This window comes from Giraffa tippelskirchi, chromosome 1, assembly GCF_054371585.1.
Source record: "Giraffa tippelskirchi isolate mGirTip1 chromosome 1, T2T-mGirTip1v1.2.pri, whole genome shotgun sequence".
NCBI classification, from domain to species: Eukaryota; Metazoa; Chordata; class Mammalia; order Artiodactyla; family Giraffidae; genus Giraffa; species Giraffa tippelskirchi.
This window is the reverse complement of record NC_137275.1, coordinates 174431492-174455259: the sequence shown is the minus strand read 5'-3', so window position 1 is coordinate 174455259 and position 23768 is coordinate 174431492. Positions and strand designations below refer to the sequence as shown.

General features: G+C 38.5%; 1 protein-coding gene across 17 annotated transcripts in view; it reads right to left on the bottom strand.

Annotated features, from left to right (window-relative positions):
* The window catches only part of LOC145538490 (uncharacterized), a 388991-nt gene that overhangs the window by 322351 nt on the left and 42872 nt on the right, over positions 1-23768 (bottom strand). The window contains exon 2 of one of the 17 annotated variants that reach the window (XM_081570619.1): positions 12396-12499. The exons of 15 other annotated variants lie outside the window; for them this stretch is intronic. In XM_081570619.1, coding sequence (XP_081426745.1) covers positions 12396-12499 — 104 coding nt within the window. Of the gene's footprint in view, positions 1-12395; positions 12500-20604; positions 20936-23768 lie in introns of those variants that run through there. One more of the 17 variants, XR_014076957.1, reaches the window with a different exon arrangement.

Genomic DNA, 23768 nt, shown 5'->3' with positions numbered 1-23768 from the left:
TGCCCACATTACATGTTTGGAGAAGGAAACATATCACCACCCCAAGTACAGAAGTTTGGTAATTATGCATTGTTGAACCCTACAGCAGAGTTTATCTGTGGATAATCACAGGCTTTCTTTCAACAGAGCTATCAATCTGGCAGCTTTCAAAAATACTTCATTCGTGCTAAGAAAAATACCCTAAAAGGTATATGAGCAAGATATATTTATTAAAACTTAAAAGCAGCTAAGTAGGCTCGACTATAATGAACAGTGAATTATTTGGAGTATCTTCTTATGAATCACACTAAAAATCAGCTGAGTTATGCTGCAAATAAACAATAAAACAATGAAAGTGTTTGTTAAAACTTTATAGATGAGAAATCTATGTCCCTGTTATATTCTATTTTTGAATTCATCTCAATGTTCCTATCAAATTACATAACATTTCATATTCTCACTTTTTAAATATTCATCTCTGGCAAAGAAAAGGAGGAAGCATGGTAAACAGTCCTTTTTAGAAGGGTGCACTGAGTAAAATGTTCCAAAATCAGCTATAAATGAATTAGCTCAAGGGTGGAAAATTCAATTTAAATAATAAATTAGAAACATATCAGAAATTGGACTCTTATGTTTTAAGGTAAGGTTTAAAAATGTATTTCTCCCAAGCCTGTTAATATGGCAGTGGTGTTATTCAATCATATTTAAGTTAAACTGCAAATTACTTTCCAAGTATATATTTGATTTATATGCAGTCCATATTTGTCAATTCTCTGATAAAATTAATAGTGGAAATGTTTTACTGATAGCCATGCCAGTAGATGAATCAGTCTGAACACTTTAATAGCTTAACCTCTGATTAAAACTGCTATAATCAATCCTTGACACAGAAATATATCTTGAATAAATATTTCAAATAATAAGACAACAGAGTGAAAGTGAAGTTGCTTAGTCGTGTCCGACTCTTTGTGACCCATGGACTGTAGCCTACCAGGTTTCTCTGTCCATGGGATTGTCCAGGCAAGAATACTGCAGAGGGTTGCCATTTCCTTCTCCAGGTGATCTTCCCGACTCAGGGCCACGTAATTGATAAAGCTTTAGTTACACAGCATTAGTAATTTTTGCAACATCAACTTATAGGAAAGGTTTAAATAAGCTTGAGAGATCATCTACCTTCTCTGTATTTTATTAAATTTTTTGAAATGTTTTGAAGAATGTTTATAATATGAAGCTAACCATACAATAGTAACTGTGATTTCTCTCCTACAGGGGCCTTCCCTGGTGTCTCAGTCGGTAAAGAATCTGCCTGCCCTGCAGGAAACCCAGGTTCAATTGTTGGGTGGAAAGATCCCCTGGAGAAGGGAATGGCTACCCATTAACAGTATTCTTGCTTGGAGGATCCCCTGGACAGAGGATCCTGGCGGATTATAATGGGGTTGCAAAGAGTTGGACATGACTGAGCAATCAACTTTCTCTCCTGCAAGTGAATGTCAAAAATGTAATGCCTGTGCTACCTAAGTGACTGCACGCTAATAGCCCAAATCATCTCAATGCTGGTTGTTTAATACCATGTGTATTCTTAAAAATATATCATCCCGCAGTAATTTTAGCACAGATTTCCTCCAAAGAGATTAAAGTATTATTTATTGTACTTAGGGTTTTTTTGGCTTTCACAAGGATGTTTTTAAGAGTTTCCTGTTCTACTTGTTTTTGAGAAAGAAAGATCATGAATGGAGGCTTCAGAGGGAAAACAAACAACAAAAAAATCATTCTCTGTTTCTAAAAGCATACCCAATCAGTTTTTAGGTAATGGCTGCTAGGAAATATTTGTAAGAGGAAGATAACTCACCATTCAACTTTATCATCAAAGAAAAGAGCTGTTCTGTTGATAAGCAAGCACTATCTTTTATAACAAGATTGAAGGAACACAGGCAAGCAATTAGACACTTAACAGATTCTAAAATTCTGAATATAAAATCCAAGAGTTCAAAAGCAATTGTGGAAAGTAAAAAGAATTAATGAGAAATGAGTAGATGCGAACACTAGACAATCCCAATAGACAATCACTTTAAAAATGCTAGGGAATGGTTCAAAACGGTCCTTTCTGTATAGGAAGATAAAGGAAAGCCCAGTGGAAACACTGTTCAAAGGTCGACTCTGTGTATAAACACCAGAGGTGCATTAAGACCCACATTGATTCTAAGTGGATCAAATAATGCTCAAAATTCTCCAGTAAGGCTTTAACAGTACCTTAACTAAGAACTTTCAGATGTTCAAGTTGGATTTAGAAAAGGCAGAGGAGCCAGAGATCAAGTTGTCAACATCCGTTGTAACATCAAAAGAGCAAAAGAGTTCCAGAAAAACATCTACTTATCCTTTATAACTCTTCAAGAGATGGGAATACCAGACCACATTATCTGCCTCCTGAGAAATCTGTATTTAGGTCAAAAAGCAACAGTCAGAACTGAACATGGAAGAACAGACTGGTTCCAAACCAGGAAAGGAGTACATCAAGGCTGTATATTGTCACCCTGCTTATTTAACTTATATGCAGAGTACATCATGCAAAATGCTGGGCTGGATTAAGCACAAGCTGGAATCAAGATTGCTGGGAGAAATATCAATAACCTCAGATATGCAGATGACACCACCCTTATGGCAGAAAGTGAAGAAAAACTCAAGAGCCTCTTGATGAAAGTGAAAGAGGAGAGTGAAAAAGTTGGCTTAAAACTCAACATTCAAAAAACTAAGATTATGGCATCCAGCCTCATCACTTCATGGCAAATAGATGGGGAAAGAATGGAAACAGTGACAGACTTTATTTTCTTGGGCCCCAAAATCACTGCAGATGGTGACTGCAGCCATGAAATTAAAAGACGCTTGTTCGTTGGAAGAAAAGCTATGACCAACCTAGACAGTGTATTAAAAAGCATGGACATTACTTTGCTGACAAAGGTCTATCTAGTCAAAGCGATGGTTTTTCCAGTAGTCATGTATGGATGTGAGAGTTGGACTATAAAGAAAACTGAGTGCCGAAAAATTGATGATTTTGAACTGTGGTGTTAGAAAAAACACTTGAGAGTCCCTTGGACTGCAAGGAGATCAAGCCAGTCAATCCTAAAGGAAATCAGTTCTGAATATGCACTGGAAGGACTGATGCTGAAGCTGAAGCTCCAATATTTTGGCCACCTGATGGGAAGAACTGACTCTTCGGAAAAGACCCTAATGCTGGGAAAGACTGAAGGCAGGAGAAGGGGATGACAGAGGATGAGACAGTTGGATGGCATCACCGACTTGATGGACATGACTTTGAGCAAGCTTAGAGAGTTGTTGATGGACAGGGAAGCCTGGCATGCTGCAGTCCATGGAGTCACAAAGAGTTGGACATGACTGAGCAACTGAACTGAACTGACTCTTAGTGAAACTGTTAAGTTTCTCAAGCACTATCCTTTATATATACATATATGTGTGTGTGTGTGTACGAGTGTTATACATACATATATATATATCAGTTCAGTTCAGTTCAGTTGCTCAGTCATGTCCAACTCTCTGCGACCCCATGAACCGCAGCACACCAGGCCTCCCTGTCCATCACCAACTCCCGGAGTTTACCCAAACCCATGTCCATCGAGTCGGTGATGCCATCCAACCATCTCATCCTCTGTCGTCTCCTTCTCCTCCTGCCCCCAATCCTACCTAGCATTAGGGTCTTTTCCAATGAGTCAACCCTTCGCATGAGGTGGCCAAAGTATTGGAGTTTCAGCTTCAACATCAGACCTTCCAATGAACACCCAGGATTGATCTCTTTTAGGATGGATTGATTGGATCTCCTTACAGTCCAAGGGACTCTCAAGAGTCTTCTCCAACACCACAGTTCAAAAGCATCAATTCTTCAGCATTCAGCTTTCTTCACCGTCCAACTCTCACATCCACACATGACCACTGGAAAAACCATAGCCTTGACTAGACGGACTTTTGTTGGCAAAGTAATGTCTCTGCTTTTAAATATGCTATCTAGGTTGGCCATAACCTTCCTTCCAAGGAGTAAGTGTCTTTTAATTTCATGGCTGCAGTCACCATCAGCAGTGATTCTGGAGCCCAAAAAAATAAAGTCTGACACTGTTTGCACTGTTTCCCCATCTACTTCCCATGAAGTGATGGGACCAGATGCCATGATCTTAGTTTTCTGAACGTTGAGCTTTAAGCCAACTTTTTCACTCTCCTCTTTCACCTTCATCAAGAGGCTCTTTAGTTCTTCTTCACTTTCTGCCATAAGGGTGGTGTCATCCGCATATCTGAGGTTATTGATATTTCTCCTGGCAATCTTGATTCCAGCTTGTGTTTCTTCCAGCCCGCATTTCTCATGATGTACTCTGCATATAAGTTAAATAAGCAGGGTGACAATATACAGCCTTGACGTACTCCTTTTCCTATTTGGAACCAGTCTGTTGTTCCATGTCCAGTTCTAACTGTTGCTTCCTGACCTGCATACAGGTTTCTCAAGAGACAGGTCAGATGGTCTGATATTCCCATCTCTTTCAGAATTTTCCACAGTTTGTTGTGATCCAGACAGTCAAAGGCTTTGGCATAGTCAATAAAGCACAAATAGATGTTTTTCTGGAACTCTCTTGGTTTTTTGATGATCCAGCGGATATTGGCAATTTGATTTCTGGTTCCTCTGCCTTTTATACACACACACACATATATACATATATATAAAGGATACCCAGGAATAGAAAAGGTCAAGTGACCGTGTTGAGCTGGGTTATGTGGCAAAGTGAAAGGACAGCAGTAGAGGCTATGTGACCAGCTCATACCATATGCAAATAAAGCCTGAAAGCTGCAAAGTAACTCTTTCATCAGTCCTCGGTGTTGAAACAAGTCTTAATCTCTGCCCCCAGAAAAAGTTGAGTAGAATAAGTGTGATATATGATTCATGCATCATCACCTAGCTTCCAAGAATTTAATAAAATTTTTACAATTTTAAGTAATATCTCTTGAAAATTACTGTTTTCAACCATGGTTTTGACAACAGCACATGAAACTCAAAGTTAAATTCTGGCTTGTGAGACATATATTTATAATCCAGGGCTACTGAATGTATTGCCTTGGCATCATTACACTTCTGAGTTTGAACCAAATACATGCCATGACCTATACTGGATGCATTTTCATTTTCCCTTTGAATAACACAGCTGCTATAGTTTGGGCAGATTTGTGCATTGGGGGTTATTGACATGCTTCAGAAAAGCCAAAGATCTTCTGCATTGAGATGAACTTCTTTGAGACTGCTTGTGAGTCACTACATATGTTTGTGGGCAGCTGGGTTCTGTGGCCAAATTTGAAGCACTACTTCAAGCTGGTGCATGCTACCATATGGAGAAATGGTTTCCAGCCAAAACATTTAATTAACAGTGAATTGAGATGACCCTGCCTTCACGCTGCCACATGGAAGTGCTGAACCACAGTGACAAAGCGAAGACGAGCGTACTTGCTACTAGACCAGGTCTCTGCCCCCTTCCATCTGGTCATGATAACAGCCGATCTTATTTTTACCATCCTCTCTCATTCCATCTTATTACACTCCATATGGAGACAGGCAGTAGAAACACGGGAAAAGATATATATTTGGGAGCAAATACAATTTGGTTGGCAAAATTTGCCTCTTATAGGACCAACCTGAGACAACTTATCATTAAGCAGAAAAGAGGGAAACGTGAAAACCATAACCTTGTTTTCATAAGTGCAGGTGTTTCGTGGCTATTTCTATTAATGCTTTTTGAAAGGTTGCATCCATTAACACTGAAAATTCCATGGAGATATAAAGCAATGCATTAATAAGAGGAAAGGAAAGGGGAATATACCCAAAACCTATGATACAACTGCCCATTTCTTGACATTGTTCCAGTTTTTGAAACATAATCAAAAACATGATAAATTTAAAATGCAGAAGTTATGGAACATCAAAAAGAACAAAACATCCATTATGATAAGAAGATCATTTCACGGAAGAAATCTCTAAAGTAATATCAAAAAAGAAAATACTCATCACCACAGTTTAAATTTAATAATACTCTCACAAAAAGAAGAGATCAGCCTTAACAGCTAATACCAGAGGCAGAACATGTCTCAGTAATGAATCCCAGGATATTTCCATGAACAAAAGAACCAGAAATAACAAATGTTGTCAGTGCTAATAAAGAAAAAAAGGGACAGTTCAAAAGAAGAACGTCTCCTTTAATTAACAGCATCAACCATTTTAGAATGCAAGGTTAACAGCACTATCAACCAGATCTACACTGTCTGATACATTTCACATTTTGTTAACCGATTTCCTACCTTAATCCAAGTTTTGAAAAAATAACGCTGGACATTAATATGATCAAAGAGAATTTATTGGACCTTAAAACTTTTTCCATCTCTTTATATCTGATTGTTAAATAGACCTATATTTTTCATGATCCAGGAGGCTGCATGTAGTCTTTGAAACAAAGCATCATTAGTTCTTATACCAATTCCACCTGTTTAATATTTTTAACAACAGTAGAATATGATTTCCTGGATGCCTCATAACCTAATTAAAAGGTATTTAATGCAGTCAGTTGTTTTTGAATTACAGAATGCCAAATAATATTTGCTTTTCTTGCTTTTCTATTTTCACTACAATGAAATTTCAATAAGGGCTTTCCAGGTGGTGCCACTGGTAAAGAATCTGCCTGTCAGTGCAGGAGATACAAGAGACTCAGGTTCAATCCCTGGATCAGGAAGATCCCCTGGAGGAGCAAATAGCAACCCACTCCAGTATTCTTGCCTGGAGAATTCCATAGGCAGAGGAACCTGGCAGGCTACCATCTATGGGGTCATAGAGTTGGACACAACTGAGTACACACATCTCACTAAAATGAACTATGCATAAATGTTGGGTAGGCATACTCTGAGATGACGACGACATTTTTTTCCCCCAAGTTTTTCTGGGAAATTACAAGTAAACAATCTTTAAAGATGGTTTTCGTTAAAAAGGCATTGTGGTTAAATATCAATTACATGCAGATACACTCATAGTTTTTTGTAAATGGCACATTTTAAAAGCAATGTCTGATTGCAGATCAGAGATGTCTGTCTGCTTCGATCACCCTATTCAGTGAATGGGACTGGTGTTCCTCTCAGTGGGAGCTGCCATCTAACAACACTTCACAGTAGGAGCCCAGTTGGATGATACAAACTAGGACGGAAAAGAATGTCTTTATGTTCAGAAAGATTCTAAGCTCTAGTGAAAGAGTCCCATGATTTATCTTTAGAGGCAAGCACTTTGTTAACTGAACAAGTTCTAACCAGATGTTAATTGAGCATAAAATTACAAAACTTGGCTAGCACCATGGCAGATTGTAAATCCACTGGATAGAAGCTAGGTTGACCTCTGTGTCCTACATGGCACCTAGCGTGATTTGAGTGGTCTATAAATACTGAGTAAAAGGAACTGGGAAGTATTTGGAGTTCAAAAATAACTTCTAAAAAGAATATTCCATAGCTAGTCTTACATTCTTCTCACTAGTATTTTACCATTAGTGATTGTTACCATATTCTGCCACTTACAAAATACTTTAAAGATGTGTTAATATAGCCAATCTTTGCACCAAATACAAGTTAGGTACTCTTTTCCTTATTTTCCTTATAGGAACCTGAGACCCAGCAAGCTTTCCCAAAAAAGTGTGATATGAACTAGTAAAGTCTGAGGAAAATACCTCAGAAATAGTCCCAATGCCCTTTGGTCTATTTTGATCAGTAAATTCATACACATACTCAGATAGAGTTGGGTCAGTATTAATATCAATTAACCCACATATTATATTTATTTGATCCCCAGAACAGTACTAGATGCTTTTAAAGAATGTAGGTCTAGATCATTTTCTTAGCTATGTTTACAGGTAGGCCCAGGACTGTGACAAAGACCCTTCAAATATCCTTACCAAACTCTGTTCATCCTTTTTGGTTCTTACCTCTTAATATACATGTTGAGAGTATTCAATACCCTCAGCTTCCAACCTGCCATCATCTCCTCTCTTTGAACTAATTCCCTATTCTATAATTGCAACCATCATCCTTCTACTTAAATGGCTGCTTTAAAAACACCAGCAATCTTTGAGTCAACAAGTACAAACATCTTGTCTTGGTCCTCATCTTTCTAGGCCTTTCTACATCTTTTAGCATTCTGTTGATTCCTTCTTGTTAATATTTTCTTTTCTGAATCCTTTGTAAAATGTTTTTGTTCCCTGTGGTTCTTCTGTCTACTTGATGGCCCTGCATCTTTGCACCCACAACTGTAAACTCTCTACTGATGATGCTTCTTTTGAGCTGGATAACTAGCTTCAAATTCAATAGAATAGAACATAACTTGTCTTCTACACTAAAGACTTCCTTCCTTTCTGACTTGCCTATTCTAACAATAGGTTATTATCATTCCAATCAATAGGTTTATTATCATTCCAACAAAGTAATTGAAGACTTTGTAGTTTCTCTTCTGGCCACCAAGAACCACAATTTCTTTCTTCACAGTTGCTGACCTTTTTTACAACATAGTTTGAGCACATCTTATTCAAATTACTGTGCCAAAAACACAGCTTAGTGGTACAGTCTTAAAATCTCACTTAAAACTATTCAGTGTGCTCCCGTCCACTTCTCACTCCTATTACCTAGTAGGAATCTTTTAACAGTCTTCTGACGTTTTCAGAAAAACTCCTTATTATTCCCCTTCATTCAAGACAGCATGAGTAAAGAAGGGACTTTGATATTTCAGATTCTCTTCCCTTCGCATTTATGCCTGAATTCACAACTTCTTTAAACTAGAATGCATTAATCTCACATAGGCTGTACTAATAAATCACTCAGAAAGAAACAGAACAAATGCTAATTTTCCACGTGGTCTTCCCTGATTTTCCAAATAAAAAAATACATCTCTTCCCTATAAAGTCCTTTAAAACTTGGCTGTGCCATTCACATATCATAGATTTTTCTTCCTTTTGAATTATTTCTCAATATGACTATGCATCTGTGTACCTATCTACTAGGTTGCTTTGTATAGGTCTATCTTTATGCAGGCCTATGTATCTACCCAACATTTTATCATTATTCACCTTTCTTTCCTTAAAATATTGATTCCAGAATATTATACACTTCTTAAGATGAGGAGGAATTTCCATTCATGCTTACTTATTTTTTTACACATTTAAAAGCACATTACATATAATAAAATTCTAATTTGATGTCTAAATAATTAAATTGTGTTTGAATAGGGAGAAAAATGTTTACAAAGAACATTAAAAGTGGTAGAATTCAAAGAGCATAGAAACACAAAGGGCTCATCAAGGGGATCTGAACACTGACATCAGAAAATCCAGAAGAATTCAGTTCTAAAAATTAAGGGATCAGTGACCAATCTAGACTTCAGTGAGCCTATGGATGAGTAGAAAAGGATAGGCAGAAATAGAAGTCATGTGAAGGATCCAACAGTCAAAGAGGAAACATGGTCAGGGACAAGTTCAGAAATTATAAATGAAGAAGTAACATGACAATATTTCGAAGCTAGCCAAAGAGCCAATTCTCTGGACCAATACCGGCTAGATCCAAACTTTTCCTATGATTACTTCTTCAGCCTTGTGCTCTTATATCTTGACAATGTCATGAATCAGGGAGACCCTAAAAGCAACAGTTTCTTCTAAGCATCCTTTTTTTCCCCCCATATTTCTTCTGTTAGCAGGAACAGGACTGATAACAAATATATGCAGGATGTGGCTCTAATGCCAATTCATGATGTGATAACCACACATAAGGGGCTGAGGACACTGACTAGAGCCCAAGGCTGGGGTCAACAGTACTCAAAAGGCACAAGTAATATGAAAGTGTGAGTGAACTTAGCCACTGATTTATCTTTTTAATGGTAGAGCATACACCAGACATTGAGCTGAACTCCATATATAGAACAAAATGAGTCAAGCACGGACTGTTCTCAGGGAGCATGCAGTGTATTGGAGGATCTTGACAATAAATGGACCCACACAAAAATGTGGAGCTAAATGCTGAAAGTACAATAGAAGAAGCAATCAAGGGTGCAGAAATATCAGATGGGTGAGTGGGGCAAGTTATTGGTTGCTTAGAGAAGCTTCTTCAAGAAGGTGATAATTGAGCTGAGATAAAATATGAAAAGCTCTTTGATACAGGAAGCATATTCTAGTTAGAGAAAACATCATGAGCAAAAGCGGGAAAATTAGTTCATTCAAGAAATCTAGACAAAGCAACTCATTTGCTGGATGGTGAGGCAGAGGGAGTATGGCTGGAGATAAGGCTGGCCTGACAGGGAACATTCAGATATCTGGATGCAAGAGACGGACAATCACAGAAACAATTAGAATGAGCAATAAAAGCCAAAGCATCTTTATAGCTATATACCAAAATGATGTGAAGCTGACTTTTAGGAAAACTGAGTTGTCAGAATTCAGGCAGTCTTTAACTAAACACATTACATGACCTATAAACTCTGACTGTACATTATATCAGACCATATTACTCTGATTTTATTGTAATCACTATTAGTAACTATAAATACTTTATTTTGGGTTTGGATAATGGCTTATGAGTCACCAAAACCAAACTCAGGCTCTCCTTACCTACCTCCAAAACTTCCAGACTTGGTCTAATTTAGAAGAGCTCTTCAGTCACTTTTTTTTTTAACTACAAATTTCTCTCCCAGAAATGACATTCAGTTGGCATCTTTGCTTCTGAAACACATTCTGAATTCAGGGTCACAGAGATGTCATTTTTAACAACACATTCTATCTCAGAGGAAATTCTGAGTGTCTGTTGGGTTAATTGCTTCCGAGAGAGAGAGAGACAAACGAGATGTTCCAATAATATGGAGGAGCTGTTACTCCTTTACTTGTGAAGTATGTTCAGCTTTCTGCCTTTGGGGTTGCATTTCTCAGAGAACGAGAAAGGCATCCCCTCTCTGAGGCCACAGGAAAGCCATGGAGGGCCACTGAGTCCAAAGGGACGGCGAGAATCCAGAGGACATGCAAAGCTTCCACTCTTCCTTGAGAGACATCATGCTAATCATTAGCACACTGTCTTTCTTTCCCCCTTTGACACTCCTGCCATCTGCCTGGGAGGGAGTCTTGAGCAGTCGAGATCCTGGATGCTCTGATGGCTTGCTGAGCCATTGGCAAGCTTGGTCTCCTAGCCAACGGCTCTCTTTTTTTGAGAGATTGGTTTTCACCCTGAATAGAGAGCTAGAGTTGAACACATAAGTGTTCAAGGAAAATGATACTAAAAATTCCAGAAAGCTATTCATGCTGTAACCTCCAGGAAGAGCAGAAACTAGAAAATTTCACAGAGGATCATAAATTAAATGAGGGCCTTAAGTCAAACCACTAGGCAGCAGCCAACTACTAAGGTTCTCATTTTTAAACTTTACTTGGTGTCAAAAATTCTCTCAAGAAAGAAATCATTTACAGTGCATTAACTTTGGAGAAATGACATCTGTTCTAGATTAGAGTCTGGTGTTCCTTCTCAGTCTCTGTGGTAAGATGGAATAGGATTTTATTCACCTTATGTATTATATTTTGTGTTCCATATACATATACACACACATTGGGGCCCAATTTTAATCCTAAACTTGTATACAGGCATGTTGACTGGATATCATCATCAAACACAATGGTGGAACCACAAGAAATATAACTAAATAAGGTTTTTTTCTTTTTTTTTGCTGAAAAATATTTGGTTTTCTCATTAGTGAATGGAAAGGAACTGTGATGGGGAAATAAGTCCTGATGTACAGTCCAAGGAACTCCTCTCTGGATCCTAAGGACAATAACCTGGTTTTATCCGAGGCTTTCTGGGGCACAGGGAGCAGGCTACATTGCTCTGCGACTCAAGAGATAATGTAGGACACAGCACTGGAAACAGGATGTCATCGCACGGTCAGTGAGATTCCGCTGCTGCTGTCCACCTATTTCCCTCAGCCCTCCTCAAATGTCATCCATTGACATGGATGTCTCCCTGTAGGAACACGTGGATGGCTTCTGCATCTCCCCACTGGAGGTCATTATCTTTCTTCTGGAGCATGCTTCTTTGCCCTGAGTAAGGTGATTCAGAGGCATATTTCTTCCTGATTTTTTAGAGAATCCTTGGGGGAGTGCACTTTTATTGTCGATTCATGACAGAATCCAGCTGTAATATCTACTCATGCATATTCTTTATGTAATCTAGCAGTAGCCCATTAAATGGATTATTTATTAGCTTGCCCTTCTTGCCTGTCTTCTCTACTTCCTTATTATGCTTCCTAAGATCAGCCTCCAAATAAACTCCCTATGTCCACATCCTTCATGTGTATCTTTTGGAAGAATCCAAAATGAAACAGTTACCTGTAGGTACTTCTCTTTGAAATCATCAGAGGGCAATCCTTGCACAGAGATCCCTTTTCTCATGAACAGTACATGGTGGTGATGACAGTGGTGAGCACTGGGCACTGACAGGAGATGTGCAGGAGTGAAAAAAAAATTAATCGATAGGGACTTCCCTGGTGGTCCAGTGGGTAAGACTCAGCACTCCAATGCAGAGAACCCAGGTTCAATCCCTGGTCAGGGAAACTAGATCCCACAAGTCGCTACTAAAGACCCTGCATGCCACAACTAAGACCTGGCACAGTCAAATAAATAATTTTAAAAAATGAATGAATGATTCACGAGTATATATGAAACTCTGCAGCTAGTTTCAGGAATGCTAGAGAGAGAAAGTAAAAGGAAGCAAGGCCTACCTATGTTATGAAGTCAGGGTACCTCTGAGTGGAGTGATTTATTACTGTCAGAATAAAAGCACCATGAGAGCTGAGGGGTTTTTGTTCAGTGCTGTGTATTTCACCTAAAACAGTGTCTGACACATGGAAAGTTTCCAATCAATATGTATCGAATTAGTGACTAAAAATGACCACTTTAAAATGAAGATGGATGAAGAATGGGAAAATTGCAATACTGTTTACACATATGTATACATATGCACAAATTCTATACATAAGGTATAAAAAGATGTACAAATACACACATGGAAACTATGGCTCCCAAAAACACAACTTTCATTTTTAAGTAGCATTTAAATATAACACATTTTAAGCCTATATGTTTACCTACATTTATGCTTCAATGCTGCCTTTACAAATACATACACACACTCATACACCCACACTTAATGTTAATATAAATGTGCATACATATGTAATTCAGCTTATCTTTTTTCCAACTCTTCTTACTGAACAAGAACTAAGGCCTTAAATGACTTTGAAACCTATCTCTGCTGGCACCAGAACTCCAAAATATGCCACCAAATTTCTTCTTTGCCATTTTGTCTCCTCCCTTCCTCTTAACCACCCTGTGCAAGGTCCTCCTACACCCCCTCCTCAATATCCCAGCTCTGGAGGAAAATATGAAAATTACTCATATCTGAAACACTTATGATGTAAAAACGTAAAGTTGTAAACAACACTGTATATGTTTCTGTAACCTAACACTTCTAATGAACTATTATGGAGCTCAATCATTTTTTCTTCCATTCTTGGTTAAATGGCGGCGTACTGCTATGTAGAGTGAACAGAGGACTCTAATTCCAGTTGCTTCTGACGGCTGCTTTGTGTCCCCCTGGGTCATAGGCACATAGGTGAACAAACAAAGAAATGTATAACTGTCTCATCATGAGAAGCCCAGTTCACAAAAATCACCCGTAGCTTCAATTTAGAAAATCATGAGAGCATTAGGTCCTGCAGACCTTATAACCTCTGCTATTCCTATTGCCATCAGTTCCGTTTTGTTAGTTGTATGCTATCTTCCAAAGAGAGTCATATTTCCTCTGAGTTAGAAAGATCATTTCATTGTCACGCTTGTTCAGTCCTCCCTGGAGCAGGAAGTGGTGTAATATTTGTGTCTAAGCTTTAATATACTATTTTCCCTTTTTTTTCTTTTTATGGTTTCAACCTTGACCTCTGACTTGAGAGGTCACTGTTTTAATCACTAGTGTTTCTCCAGATCTTAAAGCAGAAGTTACATGTCCCATACTTATGCAGAATGACCTTGGTAAGCTACATATGCCACCATATGAGCAATGATTTTTGTTTGACATGGTAGAACTGCACCCAGCATCAAATCAGAACCCATAAACCAATAAATTGTTTTGCTACTTGGCTGTTAGCAGAATGCTAAGAATGCTAAAGCACATCTCGAGCAAAACTAAGCTGAAGTTGCATTTAAAGCAAGTTCCCTCAGTTGGGGGGGGGGGGAGACGCTAGATATATTAATGCCCTTCTTAGAAGATGAGTTCATCCTATCTAATATGCATTAGAAATAATCTACTCATTTGATGAAAGGTTTGCGAGGCATGAATAAAGGGCCAGGCTGCTTGTCTACAGCAGCAATTAACAGAATCACACAAAGCCCATTTCAGTGGCCTATTTTCTCAGGCCAGCCATCAATGTAATTATCCACATTAGAGGAGTTTTCTGAGCTTGAGGAGAGGTTCACAAGTCAAAGGGAGCTGAAGTTCCCTCTGGAATTTAAATAACTGTTTGGTTTTAATAATTCTTCATCAAACAATCTCTAAGGTATCAAGAGAAATTATTCCCTCTGGTCTCTATAAGGAATCATCATTTTGGTGTTGCACTGGCATCAACACAAGGTGATACAAAATCACTTCAGTATTTTTAGGCAGCCTCTCCAAGGGGATTATGCAGATCACATTCTTGGTAAAGAAGGAATAATTCTGCCCAAATTACGAGCATGGGCATACGCCAAAAGGTGAAGTTTTCTGCACACATTTTGATGAAGGAGTTATGTACCAAAAAGGTAAACGTGCTGATTCACAGGTTTACAAATGCAGTGTTACAAAAGCAACGCTCTCTCTCTTCGCCTTACACTCATTTTTCTTTCTGTGAAACTCACTGATCATTAAGTATAATATGGCTAATGGTGGAGGAGTCACTGTGTAATTCACAAAAATAACGAACTAATGAATACGCACACACAGACCACACATATCACTTAAACATGGTATTTATATGAAGATACACCAGCCATGATGTATACATTTATATCTATTTATCTTATTTCACAGGGAGGATCCTTCTGAAAATGATGGGGAATGTTAGAAGGTAACAGTGAGATTTATATACATTCATGCATGTGTGCAAGTGTATGTATATGTGCAATTTTCCTGTTGATATCACATCCCTGCTTTAACATCATTATAGTGGCTCAGCATCAGTGAACACCGAAACTGCCCTTATTAAACTAGTAAGAGACCAATCTTTTCGTAGATTAGATGGTTAGATTTAGACAGGCTTTTTCCCAGGCATTTCAGATCAGCAACAGAAAAGCCTAAGAGAAAGATTTTTCACTGTTCCTATTATAAGTATAATGAAATGAAATATACTTCTGGCCAATTTCAACAAAGTGCAATTGGTATTTATGTAGGAGACACTGGCATGAAACTAGTCTTTTAACGATGCACTAAGTGAGGTCTTAGCCCAAGACTTTAAAGTCCTTGAAGTCCTATGAAAATCTGATTCCTAGAGTAACTGCACTTATATTAATTATGAAGAAAGGACACCCCGCCACACACACCTCCACCCCAGCTATACTTCAAGCATCACTGAGTTTCACAGTGTGAAAACTAGCCTAAAGATGGAGAAAGAGTTGCTCAAATCTTTTTTTTACCCTCTGCATATTGGCCCAAAGGTGCCCTTTTTTTATGAACTGAAGGATGAAAAGCAATGATGAGGGGATGGCTGATAATAGTGGATATCCACATATTGCTGAAATTATTCTGATTAACATATCTAAGAGATAGGGAGCATAATGTTCTCTCCTGTACACAATGAGTGGTTTATTTTAAGATGCAAATTGATCTCATCTTTGATTACCAATGGTAATTTATGGTGAAAGATATTACAATTCAATCACAGACAAGGGAGTAGTCATTCTGTAGCTCCAGAGAGCTGATGCTTTTTCAAAATGCCATTGTTAACATTATTGCTTGCATTCAACAACAAACCAATATCCCTGCCACATTTACAAAGAATTCATGGGGAAACATGGAACTCACTTCTACATGCCAGGTAAATGAACAGAACTGAGACTGGCAGATAGAAGTATTTCTGATTTCTAAAGCTCATCTACATGACTGAACTTTCATGTGTGTGTGTGTGCACATGCATATACATGCACAAACACACATGCAGAGTCAGATTTACCTAATGCTACCTGAAAGTTAATCTTTTTCTACTTTCATCAACATTCTCTGCTTAGTTGGTTATTAACATCTTTTCAATTCATATTCACCCACACGTGCACCAGCACACAAACAAAAGTAACTGGAGTGAATTTTGATCATTTCCGCTCTCCTGATGCCCAAGGCAGATGACTGCAGGACTGACTCAACCATGATTATCAAAATTAGTGAGAGAGGTGCAATGGGCACACCAGCCTTGCTGGAGTTCAACAAGGCATCAGATTTTCAGGGAGCAATAAATAAAGCTTTTAATATTTTTCAGATCTATCAAAAAAGTTGTTTCAAAAAATGTAATATAAACAATGTTTTTGAAATGATGTGACCATTGTTCTTCAATTTATTTTTTAAGAAAAAATTTGACAATGACCATGTGATGGTCCATAGGCTTTTGGTCAGTGGATCCAGCCCCACCCATCAGTGGGCTGACATCAGCTTTGAGATTCCTAGGTCCCTGCAAACAGCCATGTCAGGAACCAGTCCTATCCACCAGCAGGTCAACACTAGATCACAGAACCAGAGTCCTGCAACCACCCATGATATAAGCTGGCTCTGCACACCAGTGGACCATCACCAGCCCTGGGACTCCCAGGGCTCTTAACCAGTTGCCTCTTAACCCAGGCTGCCAGTCAGCAGATGCTACCTCTATGTAAGGCAGGGCCTGGCAACCAACCTGACTGGGAGCCAACCACTCTTATCAGACCAGCCGCTTAGTCAGCCCAACACAACAGGACCCATGTAGCCCCATAGGTGACATCCCTAGAGCACACATCTCTAGAGACCAGAGGAGAGTGCTCTGCTGAGGTACACAGGACTTCTCCCACAACAGATCACTTCTCCAAGGTCAGGAAATGTAATCAACTTATCACGCACACAGAAATAAAAACAGCTAATCAGGAAAAAGGAAGAAACAGAAGAATATGATCCCAACAAAGGAACAAGAAAAACCCCCAGAAGATAAATGAAGCAGAGCTAGGCAGTCTACCCAATAAAGAGCTCAAGGCAATGATCATAAAGATGTTTGAAGAACTCAGGAGAAAATTGGATGAACAGAGCAAGAAGTTAGAAGTTTTTAAGAGTCAGAAAATATAAAGAAGAACCAAAAAGAGATGAAGAATACAATAACTGTAGTGCAAAAGACACGTTAGATATCAATGGTAGATCAGATGATATAGAGGAAACGATCCATGATCTGGAAGATGGAGTAGTGGAAATTACTGAAGCCAAACAGAAAAATAAAAAAAGAAGAAGCAGCAGAAAAGAGGAGAGTTTCCTGGTGGCTCAGACAGTAAAGCGTCTGCCTGCAATGTGGGAGACCCGGGTTCAATCCCTGGGTTGGGAAGATAGCCTGGAGAAGGAAATGACAACCCACTCCAGTACTCTTGTTTGGAAAATTCCATGCATGGAGGAGCCTGGTGGGCTACAGTCCACAGAGTCGCAAAGAGTAGGACACGACTGAGTGACTTCACTTTCACTTTCAGGACAAAATTAAGCACTAACATTTACATTATAGAGGAAGGAGAAGAGGAGGAGGAGGAGAGAGGGAAGGGAGGAGGAAGAGGAAAAAGGAGACACAGAGAGAGAGAGGACAAGAATGTATTTGAAGATATAATAGGCAAAAACTTCCCTAACCTGGAAAAGGAAACAGGCATCCAGGTCCAGGAAGTATAGACAGTCCCAAACAGGATCAATCCAAATAAGATTACACCAAACACATTCTAATTAAAACAGCAAAAATTAAAAATGAATATTAAAAGGACATGGAATAAATTTACATCAAAATAAACATTGCAATGAGAATCTGGAGAAAAATAATCTAGTTTGAAAGAAAATTTGAAAGCCGGGATACATAAACTTTAAATTCAAAAATTCCTAAATCTTCAAATAACAATGTGACAACAGGCACTTAGCATGTAGAATCTTTTTTTTTTTACCCTATATAGAATAGAATCACTAGTCCCTATTTTATTTATTCTTCATTTCATTACAGGACTATTGTGAAGCTAAAACAACACATGTGAAAATATGTGAGAGAAAAGGCATTATTAAACAAATATATTGTATACCTTGCAAATCACATATACACAAACATACAAAACGACAGTCATGATATTTCTGATGAATTGTAGCATTTCAATACCAACTCACCTTAAATATTTTTATATTTTTTTATTCACTAAATCTCATTCTAAAACTGTTTGATATATCCTGCAAGATGTTCCAAGAAAAAGAAAAAGACTCCTGTCCAAAAGTTCAGGACATAAACCCTATTTCTTCTGAGATATTTATCAAGCATACTAGCTAAAGTCTCTGAGAAGCCCTATAGCCTAAAAAATGTTTCAATTTTGATTCTCTCAGAGTATCCACATTTCTTTGACTTTGCAACATACTTTTTGGATGTGCTATCCAGTAACATCTCATCTGACATGGAACTGCTAGGTCCCATAGGACAGTTTATGAAACACTGACCTACATTATTTCTACCATTCTCACTTACTACTTTCTCTCTGTGTATGAATGTATTATGGTATTAACAAATGTACCTGATTCATTACATGCAAACTTTGTTATTTTTCCTGTAGAACAGAGGAAGGAGGCAGATAGGTGTCCCAGGGTAAAGCGATTAGAGATTCACTCCTATGAACTGAAACTCCAAGACAAGCATACCATGACAATTAAAGAAGGAGGCTAGAACTTGCTCAGACCAGACCACACATGTGCAGAAAAGCCATCTTGGAGGCCAAAGGGAAGTTATGTCAAGGGATGTTCTGCCCAGATGCCTTTTCAGTAAAATCTATCTTGGGTAAGAGATGCATGTGCATACATGGGAGGATCCTGAGATATACCAAATATGGACTGTGAACCAGGCAAATCAAAATGACTGGCTAAAAGAAACCCAGAAGAAACACCCCATAAAAGTAATTCAAACTGCCTTGAGTGTGCGATGCAGGGACTCTCCCTGAGGTCCTCATGTGTCTATCCACACATACTGTGCTCTTATCCTCCTAATGAAGACTTTACTTGCTTTGCTACTTTCCGTCTTTGTGGGAATTCTTTTCCACAAAGCCATAGGGCCAGGGGTCTTGTCACTGAGCACTGGTCTAGTGGCTAGGATCTAGTGCTTTTATCACCACTACCCAACCCAGTCTCTGGCTGGGAACCTATGCCCTCCTCCCAGCTATTGCAGGCTGAGGCCACTGGAGATTAGAACTACACTGACCAAAAGAGTAGCCACTAGTCCCTGGAAATGTGCCAGTTCCAAATTGAGATTTGCTTTAAGTATGAAACACATAGGGCTTCCCAGGTGGCACTAGTGGTAAAGAACCTGCCTGCCAATGCAGGTTAGACGTTAACACATCCTGGTTTGATCCCTAGGTTGGGAAGATCCCCTGGAGAAGAGAACGGCAATCTCCACTTCAGTGTTCTTTCCTGGAGAATCCCATGGACAGAGGAGCCTGGCAGGCTACAGTTCAGAGTCATATAGAGTCGGACATGACTGAAGCAACTTATCATGAAACACACAGCCAACTATAAAGGCTTAATGGAAAAATAATTGAGAATATCTCAATAAGTTTGTATAGATTACATGTTGAAATGATATCATATTTATTGAGTTAGATAAAATATATTATGAAAATGATTGTTTAGTTGCTCAGTTGTCTGACTCTTTGTGACCCCATGGACTGCAGCACGCCAAGCTTCCCTGTCCTTCACTAACTCCTGGAGTTTGCTCAAACTCATGTCCACTGAGTCGGTGATGCCATCCAACCATCTCATTCTCTGTCACCCCCTTGTCCTCCTGCCTTCAGTCTTTCCCAGCATCAGGGTCTTTTCCAATGACTTAGCTCTTCACATCAGGTGGCCAAAGTATTGGAGCTTCAGCTTCATATCAGTCCTTCCAATGAGTATTCAGGGTTGATTTCCTTTAGGATTGACTGGTTTGATCTCCTTGCTGTCCAAGGGACTCGCAAGAGTCTTCCAATTAATCTACCTGGTTATTTTTATTAGAAAACTTAAGGTAACATATGGTTTATATTTTTGGCTTATTAGACTTTTATTACTATTGGACGTCATGGCTATAAAATGTTTAAAAAAGTTGTAAAATTCCAACAAAATATAAAGAAGAAAATTATCACTTTTAGTTCCATCATGTATGGACATTCACTTTGAATCTTTCAGTGAATTTTCTGATGATTATTTCTCTACGTATTATTATTACATCTTATCAGAATTAGGATCATGATAAGTACACACACATAGACAGGTAGGTAGGTTGGCAGACAGATACATACACACACACACGGGTTGATTCTTAGATAATAGATGGAGATCTACTAAAACCATCCTTCTGTACTTTATTCTGAGGGCTCTTCATGATGTCAGACTACACACTCTGACTGTTTCCTCTTCCTTTTTTTGAGCATAAAGTCTTGAGTACAATTAACTTCAGGACACAAAATCATCTAAGAAACATGCACTGTGAAATAACCATCAAGCCCAAGGATTTCACCAGGATACCTCTGAAGTGAGTCTGATTTTAGAGGCTGCTGGTGACCTTGGAAGAGAGGAAGATCATCTAGGCTCAAACATAAACAGGATAAGCCAGGAAGAATTCTTCTGCCGATTTGCCTTTTGTCTAAAAAAAAAAACAAGAAGAAGAAGAAAGAAACCACATATAAACCAAATCCCAGCATGCCACTGCCATTTATTTAACGAAGTTTTAGAAAAGCAGAAACTTCACTACAGTTGGTGATTTATTGCCAGGGGAGTTCAAGGAAACTCCCTTATGTGAGCTATTCATTTTCTCATTCTGAGCATCCCAAATCATCTCAGCAGGAGGGGGTGTGTGTTCCTGACCTTGGCTGCTTTCTCTGGTTTGGGTTTTCATTTGCTAAATAGGTCACAGCACATTGTTTATTCTGGCCCACGGCTCAGGCAACACAGTGGGATTCCCTTTCCTGGCCTTGCCCTCTCCCTTCCTCCTTCTTCAGCCCCGACACTCTGGGACTTGCAGAAGCACTCACGCAGTTTAAACCTGGCCTATGTCCACAGCAACAGCCAGTTTCAACTGAATGAGATCCTCTATGATTCTACTCAGTCTACCAGGCAGGCAAATGAATGGAAAATAATCACGTCTGAAGTTTGCCATGGCAAAGATCAGATAACTACGTTGTTGACTGGATTTTTTACCTTCTAAACTATCTGTTTTAAGCGTAAATAGCTTTTTCCTTTCCAGCATTATTTTTATAGCCTCTGCCTTCCCCCAACTTTTTCAATTGTTCAATCTCTGTCACACATTGCAGAGATAGTAATGGTATCAAAATGATCCTACTTTGTTTACATAAGGTTTTTAATCAAAAGACCACCAACTATTTTGTGGATGATTGAGTCTTTCACTCCAGCTGTGAGGCAAAGGAAAAATAAAAAGAGGAAGGTTTCCATATAACCAGAAAAAAACCTCATGCGTCTGTATCTTCTCTATTCAACTTGTTTTTGTTTTGAATAAAACAATGTCAGTCTTCCAACCTTTTTATACAATGGAATCCCCGTTTCCTGCTTTCTCTCATTTTTATAATTCCATTTATCTCCTCTTAGTGTATCAATTATACTTGAAAAAAATTTTAGTAGTTGCCCTAGAGTTTACAATACCCATTTTTAACTAATCTAAACCCACCTTTAAATGATACTATAATACTTCAAGTGTTGTGCAAGTGGTTTATAATAGACTATCTTCAATTTTTTTAATAATCCAATACATAGTTGCTGTAACAGTTCTTTTACATCAATTAAGAATAAGAAATAGATTTTGTTTCCATTTAATTCTTCAATGCTCCACTTTATGGAGATTCTGAGTTTGTGATCGGTATCATTTCCTTCTCTCTGAAGAATTTTTTTTTTTTGCAGGGCAAGTCTGCTGGTGATGAATCTCCACAAAGTATGTGTTTGAGAAAGTCTTTATTTCTCTTATTTTTCAAGGGTAGCTTCTCCGGACATCAAATTAAAGGTCAATGTGTTTTCCTTTTAACACTTTTTAAATATTTCACTCCATCTGTTCTTGCTTACAAAGTTTCTGATGAGAAGTCTCCTGTAATTTTCTCCTTTTCCCTACTGAAGGGAAGCAGACTATACCACCACAATATAAGCCACTTTGCCATAATGATTATTCATAGCTGAAGGTAACAAAAAGGAGCACAAGAAAAGATCTCTCTGCCCTCCCCATTCTGTCTAAAAGCAGGATGCAAATTTGTAAAGGTGTTCTCCCTCCCTTCTCTACTAGAACAGAAGTTAATCACAAAAGACAACACTAGACCCAGAGACTGCCCCAGAGGAATCTACATAACAAATTTTAAAAACTAACCTTCATCTTTCCTTTAGTTTCCCCGTGGGTCTACCTTTCCACAAAATGCCACCCTAGAAATTCAGAGTCCTTTTCCTTTGTCTTGTCACTTTTCTAGAACCCATTGTTCCTCTGTTAAGATGCTATATAAGCCCAAGTTCTAACCATCTCTTTGAGTTACTCATCACTGAGCACCCATGCTCAATGCACATGTTGATAAAGTCATTTTTTCTCTTGTTAACCTGTTTGTTGTCAGTCTAACTTATAGGGACCCAACCAGTAAGCCTAACATGGGTAGACAGAAAACAACTTTTCCTCCTCTGTACTCTTTAGATAAAGCAGGATTGATACCCTCTCTGGCTTCCTTGAGCTGTCTCTATGTCTTTCATTGTCAGCAGTCTGAATATGATATGACTAGGTATGTTGATTCTTTCTTCTTTCTCTTTCTGGTGCTTACCCTGTTTTGTGCTGTCTGGACTTTCTGCATCTGCATTTTGATGTCTGTTACTAATTTTGGAAAAATATCACCCATTATTACTTCCAATATTTCTTCTGCTCTCCCTTCTTTCCTTCCTTCTTCTGGCATTCCAATTATAGTGATACTTGTAGTTGTATCTCAGGTTGAAAATTTTCTATTGACATATCATCAAATTCACTGATTCTTTCCTTGGCTATGTCATCTAATGATGCATTTATCAAAGGAACTCTTCATTTCTGCTATTTTGTTTTTTCTAGTATTTTCTTATATTTTTTCCTAAAGTTTCCTTCTCTCTTTTATTACTCATTTCTTCTTGAATATAGCCTACTTTTCCATTAGAACTCTTACCACATTAATCTTAGTTAAATTCCCTGTGTGATAATCCAACACTGGAGTCACATCAGAGTCTTTTCTGATGTTTGTCTCCTATATGTGTTTTTCTCTTTCTTGTTGGCCTGACTTGTAGGTTAGACATGCTGCATCAGGTAATAGGATCCAAGGTAAATGGGCCCTCAGTGTGAGGATTTATCCTAGTCTGTTGAGAACTGGGGCTGTGTTTAATGCTTGCTATAGGTGTAGGTGCCAGAGTCTTCAACACTAGTGTCCTTGGTTTTGTCTCCCTGTTACAGCACTTGGGTTTCCCTGAATATTCTT